We start from the raw sequence: 17,081 nt of genomic DNA, 5'->3' as shown, positions 1-17,081 counted from the left end.
TGACAAGGAGTCATCTAGATTTGTCATCTGTCGAAAAATTCTTAATTTACAATGGAAAGAAAAATGTTGCTTGTTACACCACAAAGTTGTCAAGCCAATATTCACTGATATAACTCATGGCCTGTTAGGTATAACGCTTATCTATTTGGTCTAATTTTAGGCTTGGCTGTTCTCAATGTAACCTTTTTTTGTTCTGCTTGCTGATACTGAACATCCTATCCATTTTTCTAGTGTGTCCACAACCAGTCCATTTAGTTCCCTATGCCCTTGAGTTCCCTATGCCCTGTTTGCAGACTGTTCTTATTGTTCACTTTCATTGAGCGCATCGCCTCCCGTCGCCCCCTTATTAGGATGGACACAGATTTGAGTGAAAGCTTTCTTATCTATGTAGGGCGAAACAGCCTCTATTTACACAGATGAAGGGATGGCACTTGGTGCATGTGACAAAGGATGCAATCAATGTTTGTGCAGTTATTTTTTTGAATGATGCAATGTCCCTCTGATTCAGTCCTGGTATGCGACCTGCTCTAGAATCTATTTGACACTGTGTTCTTCAGAAGGTTTAGGTTACAGATAGCATTAACATCAGAGTCTACCTGGTAATGTATTTCTGCTGGAAAATGCATGTGTCACATTGCTATAGACATATTCCTAAAAGTGGATATAGACCACATACTGTTTGATTGGTGAACTGCTTACAAAGCCGTTGGCGATGATTGACGTTTTATGTTGAAGTTATACTGAGAAGTCTCATTGAATAAGTTACAGTAGTTGTTAGAGGTGAACTACTGCTGTCCTGTGTCGACTGGTTTATCTGACAGGATGATGGGTCACAGAGAGAGCTCTAGGATCAGGTGCACCTGACACGGCAGACCCTTCAGACAGACAGACAGAGCCTTGTCGCTTTGTATAGGGCAGCTACCTACCTACCGCACAGCCACGCTCCCCTGACTGACGATCATGTGTCATAAGTGACTCTCTCTGTACCAAAGAGGATGTGACTTTTTTTATTGCTATACTTTTATGGTATAGGCTACTTCTGTCCTCTGTATCTCAGTTGGTAGATAATGCCTCTTGCAACGCTTGGATAGTGGGTTCGATTCCTGGTACGACCCATAGGTAGAAGGTTTATGCACGCATGACTGTAAATCACTTTGGATTAAACCATCTGCTAAATAGCATATATTATTATAAAACCACTTTTTCAACGGATATCCCATTTCCTTATTCATAAACGAGCCGGTCTGGCCTACATAAATCTTCTGCAGTAGTTTGACCCCGCTGTTAGGAATACAATCGTCTAAGGTCATCTGTGATTGTAAAGCATGCTTGAGTGATAATTGAAGTAATAAGAACTTCAGAAGGATGTGGTAATTGCATGGTAGGCTAGTGTAGGCACCTCTGACTTAGTCTGACAGCCTTTCACAATGAGGATAAATGTAATGGCACTTTAACGTCATCCCTGGGTTTCATAAAGACAGTTTGGTTTCATTTGATGGTGATATTGCTTGAAATCTGCTTGAAATTGTTGCCGGGTCCGGAGTCATGATAGATTGTAGTTTGGGCATAGGCTCAACTTGCAAGATTTATACATTGATTTTGATGTAAAGATTTGCCCACAAATTGTTGTTTAATCCTTATGTATTTGTCTTTCTTTTTTCTTTACTGAATTGTAGTGGGCTGATTTTGTGCCTTGAAGTAAGTGCCTAGATATCACGACACAGAAGTCTCTTTAAATTGTCCGAACCGTTTTCGATTGGACAAGAACATATTGCAGTTGAAAACATAGCTTGGAATGATTGACCCAAATGATTTCACTATACATAAACAGATTTGCTAGATCATGAAAGGCAGTGCCAGAAAGCTAATGAGAGCTGCAGAGTTAAAAAGCAGATATTTTTTCCCTTGGAGGCTTTGGAGCAGATTACTGTTGTTCCTAAATCTGGGTATGGCTCTGTTATGTTATTGTACTGCATATTTAACTTCAATACCCTGCAGAGCAGTTTGGCTGCAATGTTAGACTAATTCTGTAACACTGTAATAAGATGATTAACTCCTGTAAAAATATCCCTCCTCGTTCAAATATGTTCTTTCACCAATTGCTTCTTATTCTAGAGGATAAATGAATGAATGAAGAGGATTCTCTGAAACGATGGGATTGATTTAAAATACCAACAGTACTATTTAGGCCTGGTTACTGTAAAAATGTACTTGTGTTTTTGGTAAGCAATGGGTGTTAAATTAGCTAAATTAGTGGCTTTCGCTTTTGAAACACATCCGATTCCAATTGAACATTCATTTCCCAATTTTTTCCGGCCTATTTTCAGCGCTTCCAACTGGGTGCAGGTGGTGTTGAGAGGGCCAGTATATGGAGCGGAAGTCAGTGGTTGGAGTGTTTACACGCAGGGAGAGATCGAGGGCAGGCAGCAGAGGGGCGAGTGCACAGACATATGTGTGCTCGGGGCCTCTGGCTCTCCCAGTGCTGTGGGCTCTGTCTCCAGCCATGTTGTGCTCCTGGACCCACAGCTGGCAGCAGGAGAGGAGAGGAGAGGAGAGGAGAGGAGAGGAGAAGGAGAGGAGAGGAGAGGAGAGGAGAGGAGAGGAGAGGAGAGGAGAGGAGAGGAGAGGAGAGGAGAGGCAGCTAGTCCCACACTGCAGTACAACACAGCCTGGCTGGCTGGGTGCAGCCTGGCCGTGCTGCAGACCAATGTTGGGTGTTCTATACTCTCACTGATGTATAGAAACGATCTTATAATTCACTGCTAGTGAGATCAGTATGAAGACCTAGCGGACCTAGGCTTCGTCCCCAAAAGGCACCCTACTCTCCTTAAAGTGCACTAGGCCTACAGTATATAGGGAATAGGGTGCTATTTGGGACACTATATGGCGTTCAGGCTGGTTTAACCTGACCTGCAGACATATTGCAGATAAAATAAATGCAGATGGGACCGCCCACTGTGAAGTTTGAGTTTCCTTCTATGTAAGAAATAGTTGGTTTAGGGCATTTTCAAACATAACATAACTTTTCTCAGTGTGGTCACCTACCTAGCATGACAACGATAAACAATATACAACAATAGCAGCGATTGATATGTCTGGTAATCATTTAGCTGAGTACAGACATCTAGGCCTAGTTCTTAAGATGGTCATAACATTCCTGAACTATTCTCACTGACCTGTCACATTCCACCAAGAATATAGATTCTTGTAAACATTAAAAGTGCAATATGTAGAAATCATTCTGCCATTTCCTGGTTGCTAAAATTCTAATAGTTTGCCTAATGTCTGTTTATGTGACAAAACATGCAATGTGGAGAATCATTTTACTATCTAAATTGCTGTGAAATATATTTTTAATAACCAAAAATCGTGTATATTCAGCTGTTTGAAGCTGGTGTACAAAACCTGAAATAAAAGAGGCAAAAACTAAACTTAAGAGTGAGAAGCATAGAAATAGCACACATAGAGCAGATATGCCGCTTTGTAGACTTACTTTCAATAAGATCTATAACAAACATTTCTATGTGAATTTGGTCGGGTCGCCCAGAAAGTTACATATTGCAGCTTTAACCACCCGTGAATCATCTTATTGTGTGTCAAACCTCATACACTACATGGCCAAAAGTATGCGGACACCCCTTCAGTTCAGCGATTTCAGCCATTGTTTACAGGTGTATAAAATCGACCACACAGCCATGCAATCTCCATACACAAACATTGTCAGTATAATGGCCCGTATTGAAGAGCTCAGTGACTTTCAACGTGGCACCGTCATAGGATGCTATCTTTCCAACAAGTCAGTTCGTCAAATTTCTCCCCTGCTAAAGCTGCCCTGGTCAAATGTAAGTGCTGATATTGTGAAGTGGAAACGTCTAGAAGCAACAACGACTCAGCCACGAACCGGTAGGCCACACAAGCTCACAGAACAGGACCGCCGAGTACTGAAGTGCATAAAAATCATCTGTCCTTGGTTGCAACACTCACTACCGAGTTGCAAACTGCCTCTGGAAACAATGACAGCACAATAACTGTTTGTCGGGAGATTCATGAAATAGGTTTTCCATGGCCGAGCAGCTGCACACAAGCCTAAGATCACCATGCGCAATGCCAAGCGTCGGCTGGAGTGGTGTAAAGCTTGCCGCAATTGGACCCTGGAGCAGTGGAAACGCGTTCTTTGGAGGGATGAGTCACCCTTCACCATCTGGCAGTCCGATGGACGAATCTGAGTTTGGCAGATGCCAGGATAACGCTACCTGCCCCAGTGCATAGTGCCAACTGTAAAGTTTGGTGGAGGAGGAATAATGGCCTGGGGCTGTTTTTCATGGTTCGGGTTAGGCCTCTTAGCTCCAGTGAAGAGAAATCTTAACACAACAGCATACAATGACATTCTAGACGATTCTGTACTTTACTCAACTTTGTTCCAACAGTTTGGGGAAGGCCCTTCCTTGTTTCAGCATGACAATGCACCTGTGCACAGTGAGGTCCATACAGAAATGGTTTGTCAAGATCGGTGTGGAAGAACTTGACTGGCTTGCACAGAGCCCTGACCTCAACCCCATCTAACACCTTTGGCATGAATTGGAACACCGACTGCGAGCCAGGCCCAAACGCCCAACATCAGTGCCCGACCTCACTAATGCTCTTGTGGCTGAACGGAAGCAAGTCCCTGCAGCAATGTTCCAACATCTAGTGGAAAGACTTCCCAGAAGAGTGGAGGCTGTTATAGCAGCAAAGGGGGGACCAACTCCATATTAATGCCCATGCTTATAGAATGAGATGTTCGACGAGCATACTCTAACAGTGAGGGACTCTTCCTATTTTTTTGTGGAATATAACAGACTTTGTTTGAAAAGGCCATATGGGATGCTTTTGTCTCCACTGGATGTTGTGAAGTGGATTCAGTTACTAGTTGGGTGTCATTCCATTCTAAGCATTGATGTTTTGAGTGGTTGATTAGCCTGGATGTCAGTGAGTGCATTTCCTCTGGATGACTTGCTGGCAAGGGGTTTGTGCTAAAAGTGCTATGGCTGCTGACGACAGCTGCATGATGAAAGGGGATTTATCACTCTTTACTCTGAGTTTATCACAGAGGACCTTCATCAAAACATAGGTCTTTCCGATTAGATGGTCCAGTGCTTATTCAAATCCCGTATTTGGTGCGGACATTAAAGAATAAGGTTTAATAGGTTCAAGAGAAGTGTGTCATTGTGTGAAGTGTGTGAGAGCTAGGTGACTAGAAGGTTGGTTGTATGGCTCTATTTCCTCAGGCTCCGGACCTTTGGAGGCATTGGATGCGTCCAAAATGGCACCCTATTCCCTATGTAGTGCACTTTTTTTGGACCAGTGCCCATAGGGAATAGGGTGCTATTTGGGACACAGAAATTGGCAGGTCAAGTTCAGTGTGAATGGCCTAGGAACTTGAAGTAGAGTACCCTAGCATACAGTAGAGTCTCAGGACTTCTCTACCACAGCTCAGTGTCTTGATCTATGGTGCAGTGTTGTTAATGACATGACAGACCATGGCCTGGAGACAGGGAGCACGGCTTGGAAGAAGCTAATTAGTCCTCAGATTTAGGACTGTCATGAATGGAAGGGAAAAGCGTGGAAAGAGAAGTCTCCCTCTCCTCAAAACCTGCTTTTTTGGGTTGAATGCTCATCTCTCTCAACTAAACATCTTCAAAACAGATCGTGCAACACATCTAGGATGTGGTTGGCTGAAGATATTTTTTGAAAGTCATTGGTGCAGATGTTGATAGGCCCAGCACACTCTCAAAGTGATGTTAGACTTCCAGTCATCTCATTGAGAGGTTCTCTATAAGTCAGCATAATTAGTCTAGTTGATGTGCTTACCTGCATGTTATTGTCTATTGGGTACTGGCTGAATAAAACCCCAAATAATATCTGTGGTTTTCTTTAAAATGATGAACTGACCTCCCCTGCTCCCAGCGTACTAAACCAGACCTCAGCCATGTGCGGGATGAGGACCTGTCAGGACCTGATGCTAACAGACTTTGAAGATGTTTATGTCCTTCTTATCATACCGTCTTACACTATTGCATGAATTTTTCTTCTCTTGTTTAAGGAGAGACAAAACTGGGTCAATTTATGTAATCCTGAAATTCTTGCGAGTACTGCTGTTATAATGACGAAGACTCTAAATTGCCTCAACCTGCCTTGAATTGAATTGGTAAAGTCAGCCTTTAAGTTTTTGTCAAATACTACTGTAAATGTAGTCTGCCTTGTCTGATGTCTACATGACTTTTCTGGAATAACATGGGATGTCTGTTTTAAAGTGTACTGTAGCTCAAAGCTATACAGTCAAATGATGACCAAAGAACAATGCTCATTCATGGTTGAGCAGTGTGGCCAGTTACATGTAGCTAACTGCTTTGTCAACCGCGATGGAGTTCAAAGTATTGCTGGGTGAATTGTCATAAAAAAAGGAGTTTATGATATATTTCATGTCACCTGAATATTTTTGTTAGGGAGAGAGAGGGATGGATTTGTGGACGAGATGGGATATGGTGTGTGTTTGTCTATACAGTATGCGTTTGATTAAAGGATTCTCTAAGTGTATGTGCTGTTGCTTCTCTCTGTGTGTGACTGTGGGAGCGAGGTGGAGGTGAACAGCTTGCTTTGGCCAATAGGTCCGTAGGCTGTCTCCCGCATCACTTAACGGCCATGCCCAGTGCACAGTAATTTAATTATCTAGTTAAGCGATCCGCGTGGCTGAAGCGAGACCTGGTTGTCTGCACAAATTAACGCTGACCGTTTTTTTCTATAGGAGCGTCTATAGCTCTCAGCCATGCAATCCTTTGTTTTATCTGCCAAAATCCATCAAGTTATTGGATTTGAACATGAGTCTGACAACCCGAGACTAGTGGCAACTTAACTACTAACATTGTCAACTGTCAAGGCAATTACTCATAGCTATTAATTAGCCTAATGCTGTCTTGCATTTTTAAATCAATCCCGTCCCTCCCCCAAAAAATCTAAATGCAACAAACAGGATGTAGTTGCTAGTCACTGGCTGTTTTGCCCAGAACTTGGTTCCTGACTTGGAAACCACTCCTACTGCGCCCCAGACTCCTAGGCAAGGGTAGCTAGATGCAACGTGGAGCCCTAGGGTGTATTCACTAGGAACCAAACGGAACCAAACGGAACCAAATGGGAAGGGACGTTTTCCATTTGGAGTAAACGGTTTCTGTTGCAAAACATTTTGGACTAATGGTTACACCACTGGTAGACCCTCCCTAAGTATAAGTCAGATACTCAAGTTGCTCAGCCGCTGACTGACTGACCCAAGTGGCTTTTGCATCAGTGCTGGGAAGTCCATTGGTGTGTAAGGGGTATGTGACCAACAGTTACTATGGAACTTTTTAAGGTAAGGCTATTGCAGTGTTTTTGGAATGTAGGCCTATCTTTTTGGCATGCACTTGGATGCCATAACAATTCACAGTGTATTGTGGGATTTATATTTATCCATTCAGTTTGTATTTTTAATATAATATGGGCCTACAATTGATGCTGTTTCTATCTCATTGGGATTTTTTTTGTTGGTGATTGGATATTTAATTGAATTATATAGTTGTTTATTAAAGTTAAGTAGATTTGGGTTAGTACAGATTATTTGCCTAATAATTTGCATATTGCTTGTTTTTATTTTCATGTTTGATGTGTTGCTTTTGGGGAGAAAACTGTTAAACTGTCATTCAAAATATTTGATTTAATGTTTTTATATCAACATATTAAAAATGTATATCTACAATTTGAAATTCAATCAAAATGCGGTATGACCAAGATATGACTTTCAAGAAATTTTAAAGCACACTTTCTCAGATATCTTAAACAAAGTCCTAGTCTGACGATTGAAAGGGATGTTTTGCTGTCCATGATGCAGTAGCCTATAGGATCAGGTCTTCCAGCCAGCTACTCAGGGGATCTTGATGTGATTGTGACTGTAAGCAGTGCTTGAGTGATGTAACCCAGAGATGACCCCTGCTTCTGGGAGGCCATCAAAGCACCCCATTTGCTGTGACTGGGCCCAATTTTCCCCTGTCTTTCCTGACAACTCACCATTACACTTAATTAATCAACCATGGAAAGTAGGTATTCACACCATGCCCAATGGGATCTGGAGGAATGTGGCCCTCCGCTAGCCGGGTGAGAAGCCACAGTCTCGCTGTCTTTAGTTGAATTACTTTCACCTCACATACATTTTATAATGCTGCCTTTGAGGACATTGAGGATCCAGGTCTATTTAATCACAGTTGAATACAACTGAACCCATCTGTGTTTACTCCCAAGGTGAAGTTAGTTAGTTAGTTAGCATTATATCATATTATCAGTTATTAGGGTATCTACGTGTGCCACTTTAAAAGATTGGTATTGGAATGACTGTATTAGTCACTCTTGGTTGACTTTGATTTGAAGTTCGATAACAACCTGTTTTTTTATCAGCTACAGTTATTTTCAAATGACATTCAAACTACGATAGAATGGATGGTAGAAGGGGTGTTAGGCTAGTGAGCTTCCAATGTTAGAGTTGTTGGGAGGGTGTTCTATTGATGGAAGTCTTCCCTTCTGAGCAATAATTGGATTTATTTTTAAACATTTTATTGAGAAAGTTTAAAAACAACAACGAAAGATGTGCGGCTGTTGGTTTGAAACTTATTTTTTAAATATAACTTTTGCTAAATGCTTTTTAGATTTGGCCTAGCTACATGAAGCCCAAATCACACAGGGAGACGTCCTTCAACTGCGTGATATTTTTGTGCGAGAGTAGCAAGCTTCAATTCACATACACTGTGTAGCTTATGCCAATGTACAGCACATTCGGAAAGTATTCAGACCCCTTGACTTTTTCCACATTTTGTTATGTTAAAGCCTTAATATAAAATGGATTAAACATTTTTTCTTCCCCTTCATCAATCTGCACACAATACCCCATGATGACAAAGCAAAAACAGGTTTTTAGACATTTCTGCACAAAAAATAAGAAATTTCACATTTACGTAAGTATTCAGACCCTTTTACTCAGTACTTTGTTGAAGTGCCTTTAGCAGCGATTACAGCCTCTAGTTTTCTTGGGTATGAAGCTACAATCTTGGCACACCTGTATTTGGGGAGTTTCTCCCGTTTTTCTCTGCAGGTCCTCTCAAGCTCGGTCAGGTTGGATAGTGAGCATTACAGCACAGGTATTTTCAGGTCTCTCCAGAGATCTTCAATCTGGTTCAAGTCCAGGCTCTGGCTGGGCCTCTTAAGGACATTCAGAGACTTGTCCCGAAGCCACTCCTGCGTTGTCTTGGATGTGTGCTTATGGTCATTGTCCTGTTGGAAGGTGAACCTTCGCCCCAGTCTGAGGTCCTGAGCACTCTGGAGCAGGTTTTCATCAAGGATCTCTCAGTACTTTGCTCTGTTCATCTTTCCCTTGAATCCTGACTAGTTTCTCAGTCCCTGCCACTGAAAAACAATTCCACAGCATGATGCTGCTACCACCATGCTTCACTGTAGGGATGGAGCCAGTTTTCCTCCAGAAGTGACGCTTGGCATTCAAGCCAAATAGTTCAATCTTGGTTTCATCAGACCAAAGAATCTGTTTCTGATGGTCTAAGAGTCTTTAGGTGCCTTTTGACAAACTCCAAGTGGGATGTCATGTGTTTTTACTGAGGAGAGGCTTCCGTCTGGCCGCTCTACCATAAAGGCCTGATTGGTGTAGTGCTGCAGAGAAGGTTGTCCTTCTGTAAGATTTTCCTATCTCCACCGAGGATCTCTGGAGCTTTGTCAGAGTGGCCATTGGGTTCTTGGTCACCTCCCTGACCAAGGCCCTTCTTCCTCGATTGCTCAGTTTGGTCGGGAGGCCAGCTCTAGGAAGAGTCTTGGTGGTTCCAAATTTCTTCCATTAAAGAATGATGGAGGCCACTGTGTTCTTGGGGACCTTCAATGCTGCAGAAATGTTTTGGTACCCGTCCCTAGATCTGTGCCTTGACACAATCCTGTTTTGGAACTCTACGGAGAATTCCTTCGACTTCATGACTTGTTTTTTTTTCAAATCCTTTCCAAATCATGTCCAATCAATTGACTTTACCACAGATGGACTCCAATTAAGTTTTAGGAATATCTCAAGGATGATCAATGGAAACAGGATTCCTTCTACCTCATGGCTTTGGGTTTTGCTCTGACATGCACTGTCAACTCTGGGACCTTTATATAGACAGTTGTGTGCCTTTCGAGTCTCATAGCAAAGGGTCTGAATACTTATGTAAATAAGGTATTTATTTTTTATCTGTTTTTGCTTCATCATTAGGGGGTATTGTGTCTAGATTGATGAGGAAAATGTTTTATTTCATATATTTTAGAATAAGGCGTAAAGTAACTGTAGGCCACATGTACAGTAGATCTTGTTTTATGGATTCTTATTCAGCTCTTTAGTATAGGTCTTGTAAATATGACTTCTCAGTAAAAGACACATGACATCCCAATTGGAGTTTGCCTTCTTCCTTTGAACAATAGTGAATGTAAAAATAGCCTATGTCCACGGCATCAAAAACAAGTAAAAAAAGAAAGAAAGCAAAGCAGACCTGAGCTTATACAGTTGAAGTCGGAAGTTTACATACACTTAGGTTGGAGTCATTAAAACTAGTTTTTCAACCACTCCACAAATGTCATGTTAACAAACTATAGTTTTGGCAAGTCGGTTAGGACATCTACTTTGTGCATGACACAAGTAATTTTTCCAACAATTGTTTACAGACAGATTATTTCACTGATAATTAACTGTATCAAAATCCCAGTGGGTCAGAAGTTTACATACACTAAGTTAACTGTGCCTTTAAACAGCTTGGAAAATTCCAGAAAATGATGTCATGGCTTTAGAAGCTTTTGATAGGCTAATAGACATCATTTGATTCAATTGGAGGTGTACCTGTAGATGTATTTCAAGGCTTACCTTCAAACTCAGTGCCTCTTTGCTTGACATCGTGGGAAAATCAAAAGAAATCAGCCAAGACCTCAGAAAAATTTTGTAGACCTCCAGAAGTCTGGTTCATCCTTGGGAGCAATTTCCAAACACCTGAAGGTACCATGTTCATCTGTACAAACAATAGTACGTAAGTATAAACACCATAGGACCACGCAGCTGTCATACCGCTCAGGAAGGAGACTCGTTCTGTCTCCTAGAGATGAACGTACTTTGGTGTGAAAAGTGCAAATCAATCCCAGAACAACAGCAATGGACCTAGTGAAGATGCTGGTACAAAAGTATGTATATCCACAGTAAAATGAGTCCTATATCGACATAACCTGAAAGGCCGCTCAGCAAGGAAGACGCCACTGCTCCAAAACCGCCATAAAAAAGCCAGACTACGGTTTGCAACTGCACATGGGGACAGAGATCGTACTTTTTGGAGAAATGTCCTCTGGTCTTATGAAACAAAAATATAACTGTTTGGCCATAATGACCATCGTTATGTTTGGAGGAAAAAGTCTATTGGAGTGGCCATCACAAAGCCCTGACCTCAATCCTTTAGAAAGTTTGTGGGCAGAACTGAAAAGGCGTGTGCGAGCAAGGTGGCCTACAAACCTGACTCAGTTACACCAGCTCTGTCAGGAGGAATGGGACAAAATTCACCCAACTTATTGTGAGAAGCTTGTGGAAGGCTAACTGAAACGTTTGACGCAAGTTAAACAATTTAAAGGCAATGCTACGAAATACTAATTTAGTGTATGTAATCTTCTGACCTACTGGAAATGTGATGAAAGAAATAAAGCTGAAATAAATAATTTTCTCTACTATTATTCTGACATTTCACATTCTTAAAATTAAGTGGTGATCCTAACTGACCTAAGACAGGGAATTTTTACTTGGATTAAATGTCAAGAATTGTAAAAAACTGAGTTTAAATGTATTTGGCTAAGGTGTATGTTAACTTCCGACTTCAACTGTAACTTCAAATTCCTTAAAAAAAAATATGAGGAAGTCTACATTGTCTGGGGAGAGGGTAGACCTCTTTGCATTCACTATGTCCCCTGCCGTGGAGAACACCCTCTCGCTAGGAACTGAAGTGCCACGCACAGCCAGGTAGCGTCTTGCCATCATGGCATTGTGAGGGTATTTCCACTCATTGCTTTTCCACCATGCCAGTGGATCACCATCCGCTGGAATGCCGCTTGCTGTCTTGTAGGATGCCACCTCCTCTTTGATGGTGTTGGAAAACGTCTTGCCTGTGTCCTTGCTCGCAAAGGTCTCCCCGAAAAGCTCCTTCATGGCCAAATGATTTTGTGGAGGAGATGCCTCTGAGTCTGCTCCTGTCAGCTCTGTGACTTGACCCTGCAGAAAAAATGACTTGATCTATTCAACTAACTCATTATTTATTTTTCATATTTAATAGAACTATAATTGTGGCAATAACATTTTAATAAAAGCCATTATTATTCCAAATCAAAAATGGATGATTCTAATAGCAATAGCATAGACTAAGATTAGACTGCACTATATTTATTATTTAAGTAATTCACTCTTATTTTTTTAAGATCGTGCCTTGGATAATTTGTCGCCAATTTTGATATTTTTCTCTTCATAAAGATCTGGCACGATCTTCATACTGAAGTGGGTGCGCGAGGGGATTTCGTAGCGTGGCTCAAGCACTTGCACCATATGTTTAAACCCTTTGTTTTCCACAACAGAGTATGGCCTCGTGTCTGCAGGGATAAACATCCCAATAGATTTGGTGATGGCTTCAGCCCGGTCTAATTCTGCAGCAAAGGGCTTAAATGCCGCGGTGAGAAGTTGTCTCTTGGCTGAGTTGTCTCCCGTCGCTGACACACCAGGGTGATGACGCTTTAAATGTGTGGCCATGCTCCATGTATTTCCATGATCATACGGATTTCATGTGGCACAATGCCTACACACCGTAATGGTGTTGTCCACCACCCTTCTTCCGTCATCATATTTGACAGGGAAGCCAAAATGCTCCCATACATGAGACTTAAATAAAGCGGGAGGCTTTTCCAGTTCTTCAGCTCCTCCGCTAGCCATGGCTGTCGCTGCTCTTTTTTCTTCTTTGCAACGCGAGCATCCAGGATTGATTCGTTGGGATTCAACATGCCCCGTTCACGTGAACAGTACACACAACTGTTTAAAAAAAATAATCAAATCAACCTTCAGGCTTCAGAGTAAAACACAGCACGCATCTGTCTTGTCTTTATCTTTTCATTGCAACTCTGCATCGAGATTTAGGGAATTATTACTTTAAAAAGTAACAGCGGCAGTAAAACTGTATTTCACACTATGATGGTTAAACTCTGCAATTGATCCGTGGTTCACATGCGGGCCGAACTGTGGGGGGTGATCTGTACGGATCGTAGTATGGATCAACTACGATCCGTTACACCACTATAAAGGACTCTCAAACCATGAGAAAGAAGATTCTGTGTTCTGATGAAACCAAGATTGAACTCTTTGGCCTCAATGACAAGTGTCACGTCTGAAGGAAACCTGGCGCTCTCCCTATGGTGAAGTATGGTGGTGGCAGCATCATGGTGTGGGGATGTTTTTCAGTGGCAGGGACTGGGAGACTAGTCAGGATCTAAGGAAAGATGAACGGAGCAAAGTACAGAGAGATCCTTGATGAAAACCTGCTCCAGAGCGCCCAGGACCTCAGACTGGGGCGAAGATTCACCTTCCAACAGGACAACGACCCTAAGCACACAGCCAAGACAATGCAGGAGTGACTTTGAATCTCTTTGAGTGGCCCAACTCGTGCCCGGACTTGAACCCGATCTAATATCTCTGGAGAGACCTGAAAATTGCTGTGTAGCAACGCTCCCTATCCAACCTGACAGAGCTTGAAATGATCTGTAGAGAAGAATGGAAAAAACTCCCCAAATACAGGTGTGCCAAGCTTGTAGCATCATACCCAAGAAGACTCAAGGCTGTAATTGATGCCAAAGGTGCTTCAACAAAGCACTGAGTAAAGAGTCTAAATACTTATGTAAATGTAGTATTTTTTTTATTTTTTTTAAGAAATAAGCAAAAAAATTATGAAAACCTGTTTTTGCTTTGTTATTATGGGGTATTGTGTGTAGATTGAGGATTTTTTTTGTTATACCCATTTTAGAATAAGGCTGTAACGTAAGAAAATGTGGAAAAAGTCAAGGGGTCTGAATATCTTCAGAATGTACTGTACATACAGGCAGATTTGATGGTTTGTCAGTATTGTTCATTCAGTTATGGTCAGGAGTCTACAGTAATAGTGGTGGAACAGGAGGTAACTAGCTGTGGGAATCAGGTGCTGGGGTACATGTGCAGAAGTGTGTTAAGGTCTTCTGGTGTGTGTGTGTGTGTGTGTGTGTGTGTGTGTGTGTGTGTGTGTGTGTGTGTGTGTGTGTGTGTGTGTGTGTGTGTGTGTGTGTGTGTGTGTGTGTGTGTGTGTGTGTGTGTGTGTGTGTGCGCACGGCATGTGTTTACTCAGCTATGATAAGTGAACACGCACAATCTCCCCCCATGTACAGTGCAACATGGAATTGTGCAGTGCTAAAAAAAATCTCTCAATCATAGTAGTGTAAAACGCTATGTTTTGTTTTCGTTCTCAGTCTCCTCTTCCCTTTTTCCGCCCCTTGCTGATCTTGTATTAAATGAAAATGAGTTGTATCCTTAAACTGTAGTTCATAGCCTATCGCTCAGTCATTCGGGCCAGTCCTTCAAATAGTTCTTGGCACAACGAACAAAGTTTAGGTAAAACGTGTTATGTCTCACTCTCAGGCAAGTAAACAGTCCAATTTTGGGGAATAGTGCTGCTCATCGAGGCGCAGTGGGCTACATAATGACTTGTGATGGTTGCATGCCTAGTGAGGATGCAGGCAGGAGTTGTCACTAAATGCCAGGGAGCTCTGGGCCGCCAGCCGGCCTTGTAGGCTGGAGCTTTACAATAACAGACACAATTCTGGCTTTTCCTGTTGGCAGTATGGCATGCAAATCAGGTCTCATCTACTATACTGTGTGTACTGTAGTAGCAAGCTGCTTCTCTGGGACTCTGGTCAGGCCCTAGGTTGGGTTTACACTCAAGTGAAGATGGAGCATGTCTATCACCATGACAGGGTCACAGCTGTCATTGGCCATGCTCTGTCCATCAAATGATCTGGAATGGTAGAATGCATTGGTTATCTTTTTATTTGCTTTCAGCAGAACTGAAAATAACCGTGTATTAGCATGACAAGCCAAAAAGCCATGTTAGCACCAAATGACCCATAATCAGACCGACTCGTTTGAGAGCTAACCCAGTAGTCATTTCAGAACTATCACCTGAGTGTACATACACTGCATTCGCAAAGTATTCAGACCCCTTCCCTTTTCCACATTTTGTTACGTTACAGCCTTATTCAAAAATGTATTAAATGCATGTTTTTCCTCATCAATCTACACACAATAGCCCATAATGACAAAGCGAAGAAAGGCTTTTAGAATTTTTTGCAAGTGTATTACAAATAAATAACAGAAATATTATTTCTGGCCAAACTGAGCAATCAGGAGATAAGGGTCTTGGTCAGGGAGGTGACCAAGAACCCGATGGTCACTCTGGCAGAGCTCCAGAGTTCTTCTGTGGATATATGAGAACCTTCCAGAAGGACAACCATCTCTGCAGCACTCCACCAATCAGGCCTTTATGGTGGAGTGGCAAGACGGAAGCCACTACTCAGTAAAAGGCACACAACAGCCTGCTTGGAATTTGCCAAAAGGCACCTGAAGGAGTCTCAGACCATGAGAAACAAGATTCTCTAGTCTGATGAAACCAAGATTGAACTCTTTGGCCTGAATGCCAAGTGTCACGTCTGGTGGAAACCTGACACCATCCCTACGGTGAAGCATGGTGGTGGCAGCGTCATGCTGTGGGGATGTTTTTCAGCAGCAGGGACTGGGAGACTAGTCAGGATCGAGGGAAATATGAACGGAGCAAAGTACAGAGAGATCCTTGATGAATACCTGCTCCAGAGGGCTCACGACCTCAGACTAGGCGAAGGTTCCCCTTTTAACAGGACAACGACCCTAAGCACGCAGCCAAGACAATGTAGGAGTGGGTTTCGGGACAAGTCTCTGAATGTCCTTGAGTGGCCCAGCCAGAGCCCGAACTGAACCCGATCGAACATCTCTGGAGAGACCTGAAAATAGCTGTGCAGCGACGCTCCCCATCCAACCTGACAGAGCTTTAGAGGATCTGCAGAGAAATATGGGAGAAACTCCCCAAATACAGGTGTGCCAAGCTTGTAGCGTCCTACCCAAAAAGACTTGAGGCTGTGATAATTTTTAAAAATATAAATTAGCAAAAAATTCTAAACTTGTTTTTACTTTGTCATTATGGGGTAGTGTGCGTAGATTGATGGGGGGGGGGGGGGACAATTTAATCAATTTTAGGATAAAGCTGTAACATAAGAAAATGTGGAAACCGTCAAGGGGTCTGAATACTTTCCAAATGCACTGTATTTGCCCAAGTCTTAGCACTGAATGGTTAAATGTCTTTACATAGACTTTGAGCACACTCACCCTTTCTCCATTCCTTGCACGATTCAAATCTGTCTGTCTTTCTCTGTCTCTCTCCCCCTCCCTATATCTCTCTCTCTCTCTCTCTCTCTCTCTGTCCCTTTCCCCCCTCCCTATTCTTTCCCTCTCTCTCTCATGGGGTGCACCTGTGTGCAGTGCGCTGGAAGGAGGCAGGCCAGGCAGGACATTGGGAGTTAGGCTGGGGCCGGGGCCACTGATTTGGAAGGGCCCCTCAGAGAGAAGAAGAGAGAGAATAGAATGTGTTTACGTAAAGGGCAGATGGGCCCAGCTGGGCGTGCGGTGAGGATGGGATGGGATGGGAAGGGAAGAGATGGGGCTGAGTGTGTGGATCTGAATCAGGCAGTCTGTCACCCCATTGCCTATTTAGTGCTCTGCTTTTGACCAGGCCCCATAGGGTGTATAGAATAAGGTGACATTTGGGGCACAGCCTAATAGCCAGGTCAGAGAGATAGCCTGGAGAGAGAATCGGAACAGATGGTGAAGTGGACAGGAGTTGGAATGATGCAAATCCTAGAAATAATGTTCT

At 42.6% G+C, this 17,081-nt stretch overlaps 1 protein-coding gene across 6 annotated transcripts in view; it reads left to right on the top strand.

The window, feature by feature from the left end:
* LOC106599379 (sodium- and chloride-dependent glycine transporter 1) overlaps positions 1-17,081 on the top strand; it is a 95,848-nt gene that overhangs the window by 60,190 nt on the left and 18,577 nt on the right. Inside the window, exon 1 of one of the 6 annotated variants that reach the window (XM_014190587.3) lies at positions 7,123-7,384. The exons of the other annotated variants lie outside the window; for them this stretch is intronic. Coding sequence (XP_014046062.1) covers positions 7,370-7,384 — 15 coding nt within the window. The 5' untranslated portion in view covers positions 7,123-7,369. Of the gene's footprint in view, positions 1-7,122; positions 7,385-17,081 lie in introns of those variants that run through there. 6 annotated transcript variants of the gene reach the window in all.

This window comes from Salmo salar, chromosome 03 (genome assembly GCF_965601325.2).
Source record: "Salmo salar chromosome 03, fSalSal1, whole genome shotgun sequence".
Classification (NCBI taxonomy): Eukaryota; Metazoa; Chordata; class Actinopteri; order Salmoniformes; family Salmonidae; genus Salmo; species Salmo salar.
Note: the sequence above shows the minus strand (reverse complement) of the source record. Positions and strands in the feature narration are given on the sequence as shown.